Source organism: Dryobates pubescens, chromosome 4 (assembly GCF_014839835.1).
Source record: "Dryobates pubescens isolate bDryPub1 chromosome 4, bDryPub1.pri, whole genome shotgun sequence".
NCBI lineage: Eukaryota > Metazoa > Chordata > Aves > Piciformes > Picidae > Dryobates > Dryobates pubescens.
This window is the reverse complement of record NC_071615.1, coordinates 17,531,851-17,547,500: the sequence shown is the minus strand read 5'-3', so window position 1 is coordinate 17,547,500 and position 15,650 is coordinate 17,531,851. Positions and strand designations below refer to the sequence as shown.

General features: G+C 63.0%; 1 protein-coding gene across 1 annotated transcript in view; it reads right to left on the bottom strand.

Annotated features, from left to right (window-relative positions):
* LOC128897191 (syntaxin-binding protein 4-like) overlaps nucleotides 1–15,650 on the bottom strand; it is a 93,420-nt gene that overhangs the window by 45,583 nt on the left and 32,187 nt on the right. The window contains exons 4-6 of the mRNA XM_054161260.1: nucleotides 14,903–14,972; nucleotides 13,638–13,712; nucleotides 286–371 (exon numbers count right to left, since the gene is read on the bottom strand). Coding sequence (XP_054017235.1) covers nucleotides 286–371; nucleotides 13,638–13,712; nucleotides 14,903–14,972 — 231 coding nt within the window. The remainder of the gene's footprint in view (nucleotides 1–285; nucleotides 372–13,637; nucleotides 13,713–14,902; nucleotides 14,973–15,650) is intronic.

Below are 15,650 nucleotides of genomic sequence, written 5' to 3'. Positions count from 1 at the left end.
TGGAAGGCTGTGGGGGCTGCAGCTGCAGAGGCTGCCGCTGGGGAGGCTCAGCCCCTGTGCCGCCTCAGCAGGCTCTGGGAAGCGCTTCCAACCCCAACCCAACTCCTGGCCCACCCCGAGGAGGCTTCCTAGCTGTGTGCTGGCAGGCCTGGCCATGCCTCTGCAACCCTACACACAGCCAAGCAGACCTCCTTCCAGCTACCACAGGGAGAAAGAAAACTCTCAGCAGGGAGAGGCTTTTGCTTCCCCCCCTGCCTGCCCCCCGGAGCAGTGTGAGCTACTCACCGCCGCCGGGCAGCACCGGCGAGCTCCGCGCCGAGCCCGTGTTGCTCTGGGAGCCAAACTTCTCCAGGAGCTCAGAGAACTCCCTCCTGCAAGCAAAGCCAGGACAGGGGCAGCAGAAACTATTCCCCACCTGGTTGCCAGGGAATGGGTTGGACTGGAAGGGATCTTAAAGAGCAGCCAGTTCCAGCCAGTGCCTCGGACGGCAGCGGCTGACCACCAAGTCCGGAGGGTTGATGCTCCCCGGAGAGGTGGGGAGCAGGCAGAGCTTCCTCAGGCATAAGGAGAACCTCTCAGCTAGGCTTGGTTGCTCAAGGCCTCATCCAGCCTGGCCTTCAGCACCCCCAGGCAGGAGGCAGCCACAGCCTCCCTGGGCAGCCTGGGCCAGAGGCTCCCCAGCCTCACACTCAACAGCTTCTTCCTCAGCTCCACTCTAACCCTGCTCTGCCTCAGCTCCAAACCCTTCCCCCTTGGCCTGGCTCAGACCCCCTCAGCAAAAGTTCCTCTGCAGCCTTCCTGCAGGATCCCTTCAGGTGCTGGCAGCAGCTCTGAGGAGCCCCTGGAGCCTTCTCCTCTGCAGGCTGCACAGCCCCAGCTCCCTCAGCCTGTGCTCCCAGCAGAGCTGCTCCAGCCCTGGCAGCATCTCTGGGGCCTCCTCTGGCCTCTCTGCAGCAGCTCTGTGTCCTTCTGCTGCTGGGGCCAGCAGAGCTGGAGGCAGGGTTGGAGGTGAGGTCTGAGCAGAGCAGAGCCCAGGGGCAGAATCACACAGAGAGGAGAAGCTGAGGAGCAGCCTAAGGACAGGCACTGGTGCTGACCTCCATGGGAAAGGGCAGATGAACAGAGGAGCTCTGCCTGTGGCTCCTCCAGGGAACCAGCTGGGATAATGCCACCCCTGGCTACCCTCACACACCACACAGGCTGAAGGAGCTCTGCAGACATCACCCAGATCTGCTTGGCCTCTGTGACTCCTTCCAGAGCAATTTAATGTAGATTATCCTCTGTGGGTTTTGTAGAATCACAGCACTGTCAGGGCTGGAAGGGAGCTCAAGGCTCAGCCAGCCCCAACCCCCTGCCATGGCCAGGGACATCTCACACTGCAGCAGGTTGCTCACAGCCACCTCCAGCCTGGCTGCAAACACCTCCAGGCAGGAGGCTGCCACCACCTCCCTGGGCAGCCTGTGCCAGGCTCTCACCACCCTCCTGGCCAACAACTTCTTCCTCACAGCCAATCTCAATCTCCCCACTTCTACTTTTGCTCCATCCCCCCCAGTCCTATCCCTCCCTCACCCCCTCCAAAGTCCCTCCCCAGCTTTCTTGGAGTCCCCTGCAGATCCTGGAAGGCCACAATGAGGTCTCCTGGGAGTCTTCTCCTCTCCAGCCTGCACAACCCCAACCCTCTCAGGCTGTCTCCAGAGCAGAGCAGCTCCAGCCCTCTGCTCCTCCTCGTGGCCCTGCTTTCCTGGACAGAAAGCAGATCCTCCTAGCTCTTGCTGGGGCAAAGGTGGGAGATGGCTTCTGGGGTAGATGCCACAAAGCAGCCCCATGGTGATGTCCTCCCTGACCACCACAGGCTGAACTCTGGGAGCAGAAGACCTGCAAGGACCTTATGTGCCTGAAGTGTTCTGGGGCAGCACAGGCTCCTGCCCTGCTGCCAGCAGCTCCTGGCTGAAGCAAGTGGAGCTGCAGGCACAGGCTACACTCCCTGCTACCAAGATCAGAAGGGCTTGGCAGAGAATTCAAGAGCAGGGAGGAAAGGGCAGCCCACAAGCCCTTGAGCTTCCCCCCCTGCGTCTGGAGGTAAACCTCGGTGCTGCCTCTAATAGCTGCCTGCAGAGCAACCTCTCCCCCCACCCCCAGCTTCCCCTGGGCAGCTGGCATGGTGCCCAAGGCCTTCATTACAGCCTCCCTTCCAGGCTGACTTTGACCACCACCCAACCCCCCAGGCCTGCTGGCTCCTCGCTGAACCCTGACGACCTGTGCACAGCAGGTGAGCTGCTCTGTGACCTTCCTTTGGCCAGGCTGGAGCAGGCTGAGCTCCAAACCCCTCCAGAGCCAACCCCTGACCAGGTTTGCCACCCCCTGCCTCCTTTCTGCAGCCCTCCTTTGAGCTGCCACCTCCCTTTCATAGCATCACAGACTCAGGGAACTGTTTGGGCTGCAGAAGCCCTCCCAGAGCAGCCAGCCCAACACCAACCCAACCCCACCATGGGCACCAAACCATGGCCCCCAAGTGCCATGGCCACAGGGGTCTGCAGCCCCTCCAGGCATGGGGACTCCACCACCTCCCTGGGCAGCCTCTGCCAGGCCCTGACCACTCTGCCACCAAAGGCATTTTGCCTCCTCTCCAACCTAACCCTCCCCTGGCACAGTTTCAGGCCATTGCCTCTCCTTCTGTCCCCTGAGCCTGGGGAGCAGAGCCCAGCCCCCAGCCCATGCTCCTCCTGTGCCCATCCCTGCCCATCCTCAATGCTCTCAGGAGATTGTCCCTCTGCAACCATGGGGTCCTCTCCTTTCACAACCCAACACTACCTGAGCAGTCTGACCTGGCAGAGAGACCACCCTGGGTGATCCTGCTCTGGCAGGGGGCTTGGACCTGGTGATCTCTGGAGGTCCCTTCCAACCTCTAACGTTCTGGGGTTCTCTGACTCACAGCCTCATAGAATGGTTTTGGGTTGGAAGGGACCTTGGAGATCAGCTAGTTGCAACCCCCTGCCCTGGGCAGGGACAGCTCCAGGGTGAGTGATTCTCACATGTGCCATTAAATCAGCAGCCAGGCACTGGGGAGAGACCCTGACAGTGTCCTTGCTGTGAGCAGGGACATTTGGTGTCTGCTTTGAAGGCAGGAGGGAATCCCCATGGGAAGCTGCCTTCTTGACACTCTAGCCACAGGAGAAGCCTGGAGATGAGTGACTACCTCTGGCACCTGCCAGCCAGACAAGCTCCAGTCATCAAGCCCTAGGAAAGCAGCCACAGCAAAGGGTCCTGAGCCAGGAGGCTCCTCTCAGGCAGCAGCAGACTCTGTGTCACCAGGGCTGTGTCACCAGCACAGCTGCCACCTGCTTATTGGGCAGATGAGAGCCAGCAGCACCGAGCGCTGGGTGAATCATCACCTCCTCAGGTTCCTGCTGGAAGTGCTCCCCACAAGAGACATCTTCCCACGGCCAACCAGCTCATTACCCAGCTTCAAAGGCCACTGCCTGCCTTATCTCATCTTGCCATCAAGTGCAGGCCTCATTCAGCCCAGGCCATGCTAGCTGGAAGCCTCAGTGGCACACAGTGCTCAGTGGAACCATCGACACCATGGCCTCTATCAGCTAAGCCCACAGCCAAGCACCCTGCTCAGGGGCCCCAACACCTCCCACTCAACTCTCCAGCTTGCTGCTTCCACAGCATTACACACTGGAGGGGATGCAAAAGCAGTGAGAAGGTGGAAGGATGGCAGACCCTCCAGCAGCAGGACAGGGCTTTGGTCTTCTGTGGCTCCCCAGGTCGAGCCTTGGATGGACCTTACCTCAGCAGAATTTGTCCCACTGCCCACAAAGCCTCTGTGTGCCTGGAAGTGACTCATTGCTGACCTTGACCTACTGACATGCAGCTGCCATGGCATTGCCAGAGGTTGCTTGGTGGCCTTGGCCCTCCCTGACCTACTGACATGGAGCTGCCATGGCATTGCCAGAGGTTACCAAGCCACCAGCAGCTGGGGTTTTGTTCATACACATCACAAAGTGGTTTGGGCTGGAAGGGACCTTCCAAGCTCACCCAGTGCAAGCCCTGCAGCCAGCAGGGACAGCTGCAGCCACTGCAGGTTGCACAGCCCCAACCAACCTGACCTGCACTGGTTCTAGGGATGGGGCAGCTCCCAGCTCCCTGGGAGACCCCTGGGACATGGTCTCACCACCCCCATTGTCAAAACCTTCTTTCCCTCCAGTAGGAATCTCCCTCTTTGAGTTCAAACCATCACCCCTTGTCCTGTCCCAAGAGGGTTGTTTGGGGCTGGGTGTCTCTGTGGTCACAGCCATCACCTCTTGTCCTGTCCCAAGAGGGTTGTTTGGGGCTGGGTGTCTCCGTGGTCACAGCCATCACCCCTTGTCCTGTCCCAAGAGGGTTGTTTGGGGCTGGGTGTCTCTGTGGTCACAGCCATCACCTCTTGTCCTGTCCCAAGAGGGTTGTTTGGGGCTGGGTGTCTCTGTGGTCACAGCCATCACCCCTTGTCCTGTCCCAAGAGGGTTGTTTGGGGCTGGGTGTCTCTGTGGTCAAACCATCACCTCTTGTCCTGTCCCAAGAGGGTTGCTTGGGGCTGGGTGTCCCTGTGGTCACAGCCATCACCTCTTGTCCTGTCCCAAGAGGGTTGTTTGGGGCTGGGTGTCCCTGTGGTCACAGCCATCACCTCTTGTCCTGTCACAAGAGGGTTGCTTGGGGCTGGGTGTCCCTGTGGTCAAACCATCACCTCTTGTCCTGTCCCAAGAGGGTTGTTTGGGGCTGGGTGTCCCTGTGGTCAAACCATCACCTCTTGTCCTGTCCCAAGAGGGTTGTTTGGGGCTGGGTGTCTCTGTGGTCAAACCATCACCTCTTGTCCTGTCCCAAGAGGGTTGTTTGGGGCTGGGTGTCCCTGTGGTCACAGCCATCACCTCTTGTCCTGTCACAAGAGGGTTGTTTGGGGCTGGGTGTCCCTGTGGTCAAACCATCACCTCTTGTCCTGTCCCAAGAGGGTTGTTTGGGGCTGGGTGTCTGTGTGGTCACAGCCATCACCTCTTGTCCTGTCACAAGAGGGTTGTTTGGGGCTGGGTGTCTCTGTGGTCAAACCATCACCTCTTGTCCTGTCCCAAGAGGGTTGTTTGGGGCTGGGTGTCCCTGTGGTCACAGCCATCACCTCTTGTCCTGTCCCAAGAGGGTTGTTTGGGGCTGGGTGTCCCTGTGGTCACAGCCATCACCTCTTGTCCTGTCACAAGAGGGTTGTTTGGGGCTGGGTGTCTCTGTGGTCAAACCATCACCTCTTGTCCTGTCACAAGAGGGTTGCTTGGGGCTGGCCATGCACTGTTACCCTTTCCCCAGATGCTCTCTCTCAGAGCCTCTGCCAGTGATGACCTTAACCCCGGGGCTGAAGCCCTTCGCTCACACGAACCCCCCACGCCTGGCAGCTCTCGTTGAGCCCTGCCGAACAGCACAGCCCCTAGCAGCAGTCCCAGCTGCCAGGCTTGCTCGGAAGCAAGGGCAGGCAGGGCCGGAGCATTGCCCCTCGCTGTGGCCAGCGTTTGTGTCGCGGCAGCCGGGGCCGGCGGTCGCCGCAGCCGGGGCCGGCGGTCGCCGCGGCAGGGGTTGCGGTCGCTGCAGCCGGGGCCGGCGGTCGCTGCAGCAGGGGTTGCGGTCGCGGCAGCAGGGGCCGGCGGTCGCCGCGGCAGGGGTTGCGGTCGCTGCAGCCGGGGCCGGCGGTCGCGGCAGCAGGGGTTGGCGGTCGCCGCGGCAGGGGTTGCGGTCGCTGCAGCCGGGGCCGGCGGTCGCCGCGGCAGGGGCCGGCGGTTGCCGCAGCCGGGGCCGGCGGTCGCGGCAGCAGGGGTTGGCGGTCGCTGCAGCAGGGGTTGCGGTCGCGGCAGCCGGGGCCGGCGGTCGCCGCAGCAGGGGTTGCGGTCGCGGCAGCCGGGGCCGGCGGTCACCGCAGCAGGGGTTGCGGTCGCTGCAGCAGGGGTTGCGGTCACGGCAGCAGGGGCCGGCGGTCGCTGCAGCAGGGGTTGCGGTCGCGGCAGCCGGGGCCGGCGGTCGCTGCAGCAGGGGTTGCGGTCGCGGCAGCCGGGGCCGGCGGTCGCCGCAGCAGGGGTTGCGGTCGCGGCAGCAGGGGCCGGCGGTCGCGGCAGCAGGGGCCGGCGGTCGCTGCAGCAGGGGTTGGCGGTCGCCGCAGCAGGGGTTGCGGTCGCTGCAGCAGGGGTTGCGGTCGCTGCAGCAGGGGTTGCGGTCGCGGCAGCCGGGGCCGGCGGTCGCCGCAGCAGGGGTTGCGGTCGCGGCAGCCGGGGCCGGCGGTCGCGGCAGCAGGGGCCGGCGGTCGCGGCAGCAGGGGTTGGCGGTCGCTGCAGCAGGGGTTGCGGTCGCTGCAGCAGGGGTTGCGGTCGCGGCAGCAGGGGCCGGCGGTCGCTGCAGCAGGGGTTGCGTTCGCGGCAGCAGGGGCCGGCGGTCGCGGCAGCAGGGGCCAGCGGTCGCGGCAGCAGGGGCCGGCGGTGGCTGCAGCAGGGGTTGCGGTCGCGGCAGCAGGGGTTGCGGTCGCCGCGGCAGGGGTTGCGGTCGCTGCAGCAGGGGTTGCGGTCGCCGCGGCCGGGGCCGGCGGTCGCTGCAGCAGGGGTTGCGGTCGCTGCAGCAGGGGTTGCGGTCGCGGCAGCAGGGGCCGGCGGTCGCTGCAGCAGGGGTTGCGGTCGCGGCAGCAGGGGCCGGCGGTCGCGGCAGCAGGGGCCAGCGGTCGCGGCAGCAGGGGCCGGCGGTGGCTGCAGCAGGGGTTGCGGTCGCGGCAGCAGGGGTTGCGGTCGCCGCGGCAGGGGTTGCGGTCGCTGCAGCAGGGGTTGCGGTCGCCGCGGCCGGGGCCGGCGGTCGCTGCAGCAGGGGTTGCGGTCGCGGCAGCAGGGGTTGCAGTCGCGGCAGCAGGGGCCGGCGGTCGCTGCAGCAGGGGTTGCGGTCGCTGCAGCCGGGGCCGGCGGTCGCTGCTCGCTCAGCAGCCTGCGGGAGCAGCTCCCAGCTGCGCTGACTAAAGGCTCTGGCACCGCGCCGCGGCCCCGGCTGCTGCCCTGCCGCTGGCTGCTGCCAGCCCCGGGCCCACCGAGGGCACAAACACATGAGTAAGGTGAAAGCCAGGCTCGTCCCCACGGCCAGCAGCGCGCTTTCTGGTGTCACCCTCCCCACAATTAACTCCGTGCTGGGCTCTGCCCCCCGGAGGAGGCGGCCGGCAGGCAGCCGGTGCCCAGACTGCTGCCCATTAATGAAGGGATGCCAGCAGGGCTTTGCTTTGTGCCTTCAGACACCGAGGAGCTTCAGAAGCTGTCTTTCATATGTAAAATGTGACCCTGGCTAAAGGCTTCTGCCCTGCCAGGCGCCCGCGGGCCGGGGCTGCCCGGCTTTGTTCGGAGGAAAAGAAAAGGAAGAAGTCAATGTGAATGGTGTCAGGTGGAAAGCTGATCTGAATATTGCCTTCCCCTGCTCCTGTTCGTTGCCACGCAGGCATTCGAGGGCAGCAGAATCCCTGGGAGGGAGCCCGGAGCTGCAGAACCTTCAGGCAGCCCCACGGTGTGGGGTTTGCCAGCAGCCAGGCAGCGGCAGCCTGACTCTGCTCCAGATGAAGCAGCTGAGGGGCAATCTGCGGCTGCTTTAGCTCCTGATTCCCCTTTGTGCTGCCCTTTTGGTCCTGGGAGAACAAAGGGTGAAGCCTACAGCAGAGGTGATGGGAGAGCAGAGCGTCTGGGAGCTCAGCTCTGCCACAGGGCTGGGGCAGAAAGAGGAGCTGGGGGCAGAGAGAGGAGCTGGGGACAGAAAGAGGAGCTGGGGACAGAAAGAGGAGATGGGGGCTGGGGGCAGAGAGAGGAGCTGGGGGCAGAAAGGGGAGCTGGGAGCAGAAAGAGGAGCTGGGGGCAGAAAGGAGCTGGGGGCAGAGAGAGGAGCTGGGCCAGAAAGAGTAGCTGGGGACAGAAAGAGGAGATAGGGGCTGGGGGCAGAGAGAGGAGCTGGGGGCAGAAAGGGGAGCTGGGAGCAGAAAGAGGAGCTGGGAGCAGAAAGAGGAGCTGGGGGCAGAAAGGAGCTGGGGGCAGAAAGGAGCTGGGGGGAGAAAGGAGCTGGGAGGAGAAAGGAGCTGGGGGCAGAAAGGGGAGCTGGGGGAGAAAGGAGCTGGGGGCAGAAAGGAGCTGGGGGCAGAAAGGAGCTGGGGGCAGAAAGGGGAGTGAAGAGATTGTCCCCAAAGAAACCAAAGCCTGCAGTGTGAGCCCAGAGCACTGCAAAGGCAGCACCCAGAGCAGCTTGGCTCATGCCCAGCTCACAGCAGCTGCAGCAGGGCCACCAAAATGGGCAGAGGCTGGAAGCCCTCTCCTGGGAGGCCAGGCTGGGAGGGTTGGGGTTGTGCAGCCTGCAGAGGAGAAGGCTCCAGGGAGACCTCCTGGTGGCCTTGCAGTGCTCCAAGAGGCCAGGAGAGAGCTGGGGACAGACTGCTGAGCAGGGCCTGTTGGGGCAGGCCAAGGGGGGATGGTTGGAACTGCAAGAGGGAGACTGAGAGTGGAGAGAAGGGAGAAAGGTTTGGTGCTGAGGGTGGGGAGAGCCTGTGCCAGGCTGCCCAGAGAGCTGGGAGCTGCCCCATGGCTGGCAGCAGTGCAGGGCAGGTTGGTTGGGGCTGGGAGCAGCCTGCTGTGGTTGCACCTGTCCCTGCTGGCTGCAGGGCTTGCACTGGCTGAGCCTCACAGGTCCCTTGCAGCCCTATCCAGGCCATGTTTCCATGAGTCCCACTGCTGTCTGGCTGGGATGATGCTCTGGGCCAGGCCAAGTCCATCCTGGGCCAGTTTTGGTGGGGGCAGGGCTGCACAGAGCCACAGAACCCCAGGCTGGGAGGTCCCTCAAGGAGCAACCTTCCTTGGCCCAGCCCCTGTCCAGCTTCAAGGCTGGGGTCAGTCCTGAGCTGTGAGTCCTGCTGCACCTCCCAGCACTGCTGGGCTCTGCCTGCCCTGGCTGCCTGGCAAGCTGTGACCTGCAGAGGCACATCTCAGCCTCACTGCTTGTCCCCAGAGAGCAGCCCCTGGCCCTGGGACACTCCAGGCTTGCCAAAGTCAGCCCCAGCACCACCTTCCTGCGTAGCACCAAGTGTCCAGATGACCAAAGCCAGGGGCTGAGCCCCCACTGTCAGGTGCAGGGGCAAAGGGGTGGCCCTGCCCTCCCAGCAGGCTGGGCACAAGCTCCGGCAGGAGTCCCTCTGCAGGTTCCTGGGTGCTGGGTGCCATGGGTCATGCACTTGCAGACAGCAGCCTGCTCTCCTCACTCTGTCTTGAGGAAGCCTCATCAACCCCACAACCCCTTCTCACCAGGGCCATAGGACCTCAGCCTGGCTTGGAAGGGACCTTAAAGATTCACAGCTTGGATGGGGCCCTCCAAGGGCATCCTGTCGACCCCCCTGCAGGCAGCAGGGACAGCTCCAGCCAGAGCAGGCTGCCCAGGGACACAGCAACTCTGATCTTGAATGTCTCCAGGGATGGATCCTGCACCACCTCCCTGGGCAGCCTGTGCCAGAGTCTCCCCAGCCTCCCTGTGCAGAGCTCCCTCCTGGTGTCCAGCCTGACTCTGTGTGGTGGGTTGAAGTTTCCCATCCAACATTAAAGATCATCCAGCTCCAAGCCCCCTGCCATGGGCAGGGACACCTCCTGCTAGACCAAGTTGTTCAAGGCCTCATCCAACCTGGCTTTGAACACTTCCAGCTTTGGAGCCTCCACAGCTTCTCTGGGCAACCTGTTCCAGTGCCTCACCACCCTCACAGGGAAGACTTTCTTCCTAATGTCTCATCTAAATCCAGCTTCTCCCAGCTCAAAGCCATCACACCTCATCCTGTCACTGCCAGCCCTTGTCCCAAGTCCCTCCCCAGCTCTCCTGGAGCCCTTCAGGTACTGGGAGGCTGCTCTGAGGTCTCCCTGGAGCCTTCTCCCAGCAGGACAACCCCACCTCTCTCAGGCTGGCAGTGTAAGCCCCTCTTTTTTTGGGCTGCAGAGGGCTGGCTGTGCAGCTGGTGTGGAGATGGAGATGTGATGCCTGCAGCATTTCATCCTGCCAGGCCCAGGAGGTGCAGCACAAACCTGTAAGACCAGGCTGATATCTGCAGCAGGCAGGGGAAGGAGGAACTCTGGGGGTGGAGAATAGATGAATAAACAGTAATTATGTGGATGCAATAAAGTCATCCTGGATGAGCAGGGGCCAAAAGCAGCCCCAGCCAGCCAGCCCCCAAAGCCAGAGTGTCCAGCTGCAGCTCTGAGCTTGCTGCTTCCAGCCCCAGCCTTATGGCTACCCTCAGCAGCAGGGCTGCAAGCAGGCAGCTGCTAGAGCCAGGACTGAGTCCCAGCAAGAGAGCAAAGTAATTGGGGCCTGTAATTAACTCCAGGGACAAATAATAGACTTGATGAGTCAAATTCACCCCAGGGCAACCAGAGGGAGATGCTCCTCAGCTGAGTCACTGGGGAAAATTGGCAGGCAGGTTGGGTTGGCTTCCAAGGGCTGAGCCACTGCCTTGCCTCCCCCAGCACGCCTGGTGTGCTCCAGCCTGCTGCTGCTGACCTCCAGCTGAGCATCTCTGCACTTCAGCACCAGCAGGAAAGACTTGGAGGCTGCTGGAGGCCTGGAGCAGGCTGCCCAGAGAGGTTGTGGAGTCTCCTTGCCCCAGCTGGGCATTGTGAGGCAGAGGGCAGCTGAGCAATGCTCAGCGAGAGCTAAAGGAGCTGTGGGGGGCAAGAGGCTGGGGCCAGGCTCTGCTGAGTGCTGCCCAGGGCCAGCACAAGGGGCAAGGGGCAGCAAGTGTCAGGCAGGAGGTTGGAGCTGAGCAGGAGGAGAAAGCTGTTTGGGGTGAGGCTGCTGGAGGCCTGGAGCAGGCTGCCCAGAGAGGTTGTGGAGTCTCCTGGTGTGGAGAGCTTCCAACCCCCCCTGGGCACTGTGCTGCTGGGCAGGGTGCTGGGGGTGCCCTGCTGGGGCAGGGCTTGGGCTGGGGGAGCTCCAGAGCTCCCTTCCAGCTCTACCCTGCTGGCATTTGGGGATTGTGTGCTTTGAGGACAGCTCTGACCATCCACAGGCTTCAGAGCTTATGGCTCAGAGTTTAAGGCTGGAGGCAGCATTTCAGGTTGCTGTCAGCAGTGTTTGTCCCTGCCCCGATGCTGCCTTCCCCTCAGCCTCCCCTTCCACTCCCTGCTGGAACTGAACAAACCACTCTGTGCCTTCTCAGCCTGCACAGGGGGCAGTGGTGGTCTCCCCCTGCAAGGATTTGGATCAACCCCCCCTCCAGCCCTGTGCAGGCCACTGATAGCAGCACAGAATGGTTTGGGTTGGAAAGGACCTTAAAGCTCATCCAGCACCAAGCCCCTGCCACGGGCAGGGACACCTCCCACCAGCCCAGGCTGCTCAAGGCCTCATCCAGCCTGGTCCTGAACACCTCCAGGGAGGGGACAGCCACAACTGGTCTGGGCAACCTGTTCCAGAGGGGTTGGGTTGGACTGGATGATCTGCAGAGATCCCTTCCAGCCTCCCCCATGCTGGGATTCTGGGGTCTGCACTCCCCCCCACCCCAGCCTTCAGCTTCCCTCTCTCCTGAGCCACTTTGCTGGGTGCTGAGAAGGTGCCAGGCTGCCCTTCACCCATGGGATGCTCATGGGGCTGCTTATCTCAGCCTGCAGAGGAGAAGGCTCCAGGGGCTCCTCAGAGCTGCTGCCAGCACCTGAAGGGATCCTGCAGGAAGGCTGCAGAGAGACTTCTCCTGAGGGGGTCTGAGCCAGGAGGGGGAAGGGTTTGGAGCTGAGGCAGAGCAGGGTTGGAGTGGAGATGAGGAAGAAGTTGTTGAGTGTGAGGCTGAGGAGCCTCTGGCACAGACTGCCCAGGGAGGCTGTGGCTGCCTCCTGCCTGGGGGTGCTGAAGGCCAGGCTGGATGAGGCCCTGAGCAAGCTGTGCTGGTGGGAGGGGTCCCTGCCTGTGGAGTGGATGATGTCTGAGGTCCCTTCCAACCTAAGCCAGGGAGGCCCCCAGAGGGAGGACTGGCTGCTCACCCAGGCTCAGCCCCTGCCTGAGCACACCAGGGAGCAGCCAGGAAAGAAAGAGAAAGCCTCTGTGTGTGTAATCCAAGGAGAAAGCAGAAGAATCCTTCCCTGCTGCCACAGCCCTTCATCCTGGGGCTGTGTTCTCCTGGGAGGTGATTATGTAGGAGGCAGCTCTGCAAATCTTTCCCCAAGGACAGACCTGAAGGGATTTGTCCCCAAGGCTCCTGCCAGGGCACCTCCAGCAGGACCCCAAACCAAGCAGCCTGAGTCCTGCTGCCCTCCCAGGCTCCCATCCCTGCTTTCCCAGCAGCTCCTGGGCAGGCTGAGGGAGGGCTGCTGGCAGATGCAGGCAGGAGCTGGGGCTGCCCACAAAGCCACTCTGCCTCTGCCCTGGAGAGCAGCTGCTGCAGTTTAGGATGTCAGGAGGCAGGGCAAGGGGCCTGAGGAGCTGGGAGCAGACCAGCCTGGGGTGAGGGCAGGGAACATGCTCCAGGGGCTCTGGCTGGGAAATGAAGTGGTTGCCTCTTGCCATAGAAGGATGGAATCATGGAATGGGAGGGCTTGGAAGGGACATCCAGATGTCATCCAGCCCAGCCCCCCCTGCCAGAGCAGGGGCACCCAGCCCAGCTCACACAGAACACATCCAAGTGGGGCTGGAAAGTCTGCAGAGAAGGAGACTCCACAGCCCCTCTGGGCAGCCTGCTCCAGGCCTCCAGCACCTTCACACCAAACAACTTTCTCCTCCTCTTCAGATGGAACCTCCTGGGTTCCAGCCTGTGCCCCTTGCCCCTTGTGCTGTCCCTGGGCACCACTCAGCAGAGCCTGGCCCCAGCCTCCTGCCCAAACCCTTCAGAGATGTGTAAATATGAGTAAGATCTCTCAGTCTTCTCCAGACCAAACAGGTCCTGTCCCTTGCTCCTAGGGAGCAGAGCCCAAGCCCCAGCTGGCTGCAGCCTGCTCTCAGGGAGCTGCAGAGAGCAAGGAGGTCTCCCTCAGCCTCCTCTTCTCCAGGCTCAACCCCCCCAGCTCCCTCAGCTGCTCCTCCCCAGCCCTCTTCCCCAGACCCTTCCCCAGCTCTCTTGCCCTTCTCTGGCCCTGCTCCAGCTCCTCAAGGTCCTTCTGGCAGTGAGGAGCCCAGAGCTGAACCCAGCACTCAAGCTGTGGCCTCCCCAGTGCCCAGCCCAGGGGCACCATCCCTGCCCTGCTCCTGCTGCCACCCCAGTGCTGCTCCAGGCCAGGCTGCTGCTGCCCTTCTTGCTCCCCTGGGCACCCCCTGGCTCCTCTCCAGCTGCTGTCTCCCAGCACCCCCAGGACTGATGAGAAGCCACAGGGAGCTCAAAGCTGAAGGAGCCAAGGCTGGAGCTTGCTCTCATCCTCGCTGGGGAAGCAGCAATCTGCTCCTGGCCTGGGTGCTCCCCAGAGCTGCCACAGCCTGGGCTGGAGCCAGGGCTGCGGCCGGGAGCCACCGAGCTGCGCTTCCCTTCCCATGACAGCTCCAGCAGGTTCCCACCGGTGCAGACCCTTGGCCAAGGGGATTCTGAGCTGCATGAGGCCCCAGGCAGGGCAGCTGAGGGGCTGCCAAGCGCCAGGGTGCCCCTGCCCGGCGGGAGGTGCCCTCCTTACCTGGCGTCGTCGTCGCGGGCTATCAGCAGCCGCATGTGGCTGGTGGCCGACGCCGTCCTCAGGATGTCCACAGCCCTGCCAGGGAAGGACCAGCACACATCACCAGCAGCTCACACTGCTGCTCCACCAAGCCCCACAGCAAAGCCCACAGCAGGCTGGGCACAGAGACCTCAGCTGGGCAAACCCTGCCGGCAGCCAAGGCGGCCGTGCCGGCTGGGGAGCAGCCTCGCTCCCTGCCCCGGCCTCGGAGGGCAGCCAGCTCACAGCCTGGCTTTGCCTCCTCTGCCAGGGCTTGGAGCTCCCTGATCAAGAGCAGACCCAGAAGACGTGGGTGGTGGGTGAGTGAACACCTCCCAGCAAACCTCCTCCCTCAGGGAGTTTCTCTCTCAGGGTTGGCCATGGGGACACTTAGCCCCCAGGGGAGACAGGGCCAGGGGCCACACAGAGCCTCCAGGAAGCTCCAGAGATGTCCTTGGGGATCTCCTTCACCAAACCCAGCTGCTCTAGGGGGTTGGGAGCAGGACAAGCTCCTCATGCTGCTTCCCAAGCACCCAGAAGGCAGGGATGCAAGGCAGCAGGGGCCCAGCATGATGGAAAAGGGCTCCACAACCTCTCTGGGCAGCCTGCTCCAGGCCTCCAGCAGCCTCACCCCAAACAACTTTCTCCTCCTGCTCAGCTCCAACCTCCTGCCTGACACTTGCTGCCCCTTGCCCCTTGTGCTGGCCCTGGGCAGCACTCAGCAGAGCCTGGCCCCAGCCTCTTGCCCCCCACAGCTCCTTTAGCTCTTGCTGAGCATTGCTCAGCTGCCCTCTGGGGCTGCTCTTCTGCAGGCTCTCAGCCCCAGGGCTCTCAGCCTTTGCTGCTCCCAGAGCTGCTCCAGGCCCCTCAGCAGCTCTGCAGCCTGCCCTGGGCTCTCTCCAGCACTTCTCTGTCCCTCTGGAAGTGGGGAGCCCAGAACTGGACCCAGGACTCCAACTGTGGCCTCCCTAAGGCAGGCTGGAGGGGCAGGACCTGCTCTCCACGCTCCTCCTCATGCCCCCCAGTGCTGAGCATTGCTCAGATCCCCTCCCAGCCTGCTCAGCTGGGGCTCACCGCTCTGCTCCTGCCCAGGAGCCTTTGGTTGGGCCATTCCCAGGCCGTCCCCTGGGAGCAGTGCTGGCTGGGTCAGAGCACTGCCCTGCCCTCTGTGCAGCCTGCACCTTGAACCACCTGCCAGAGTGATGGCAGAGCCAGGGGGATGGAAGAATTCCCCTTGGAGGAGGTACCTCTCACTTGTCACCCCGAGCAGGGAGTCTCCATTGACCTCCAGGATTTGGTCTCCTGGCTGCAGGCGGCCTGGAAAGGAAAAGCTGATGGATAGGAAGTGCAGCACACAGCTGGGAGGGCCTGGGGGAGGCTGGGCAGGTCCTGCCTTTGCCCAGAGACAGGAGGAAATATGCCCAAGGTGGGGTGGGGGGGAGCCCAGATGCTCCCCCAAGCTGTCCTTCTAGATGGCCACCAATGAAGCTCCTCCAACCTCCCCCCCAGCAGCCCTGTGCCAAGGTCCCAGAGCTGCCTCTGCTGGGGGGAAGTTATGGAAGTGAAGACCACAACTTGCAGTCAGGCTTTTGCTAGACTGGTTCTGAGGGCAGGGAGGAAGCCAGGGGCAGCTCTGGCCCCTGCCCTGGGTGGATTATTCTTTGCCAGGAGGGTGAGGTTGTGACTCTGGCTGGGATCCTGAGATGTCACAGCATGGCTTGGGTGGCAAGGGAGCTTCAAGAGCATCCAGCTCCAAGCCCCTGCCATGGGCAGGGACCCCTCCCACCAGCACAGCTTGCTCAGGGCCTCATCCAGCCTGGCCTTCAGCACCCCCAGGCAGGAGGCAGCCACAGCCTCCCTGGGCAGCCTGTGCCAGAGTCTCCCCAGCCTCACTGCAGAGAATTTCTTCCTCCTCTCCACTCTCAGTCTCCTCTCTCCCAGCTCAAAGCCATTGGCCCTGGGCCTGGCACCCCCAGCCCTTGTCCAAAGCCCCTC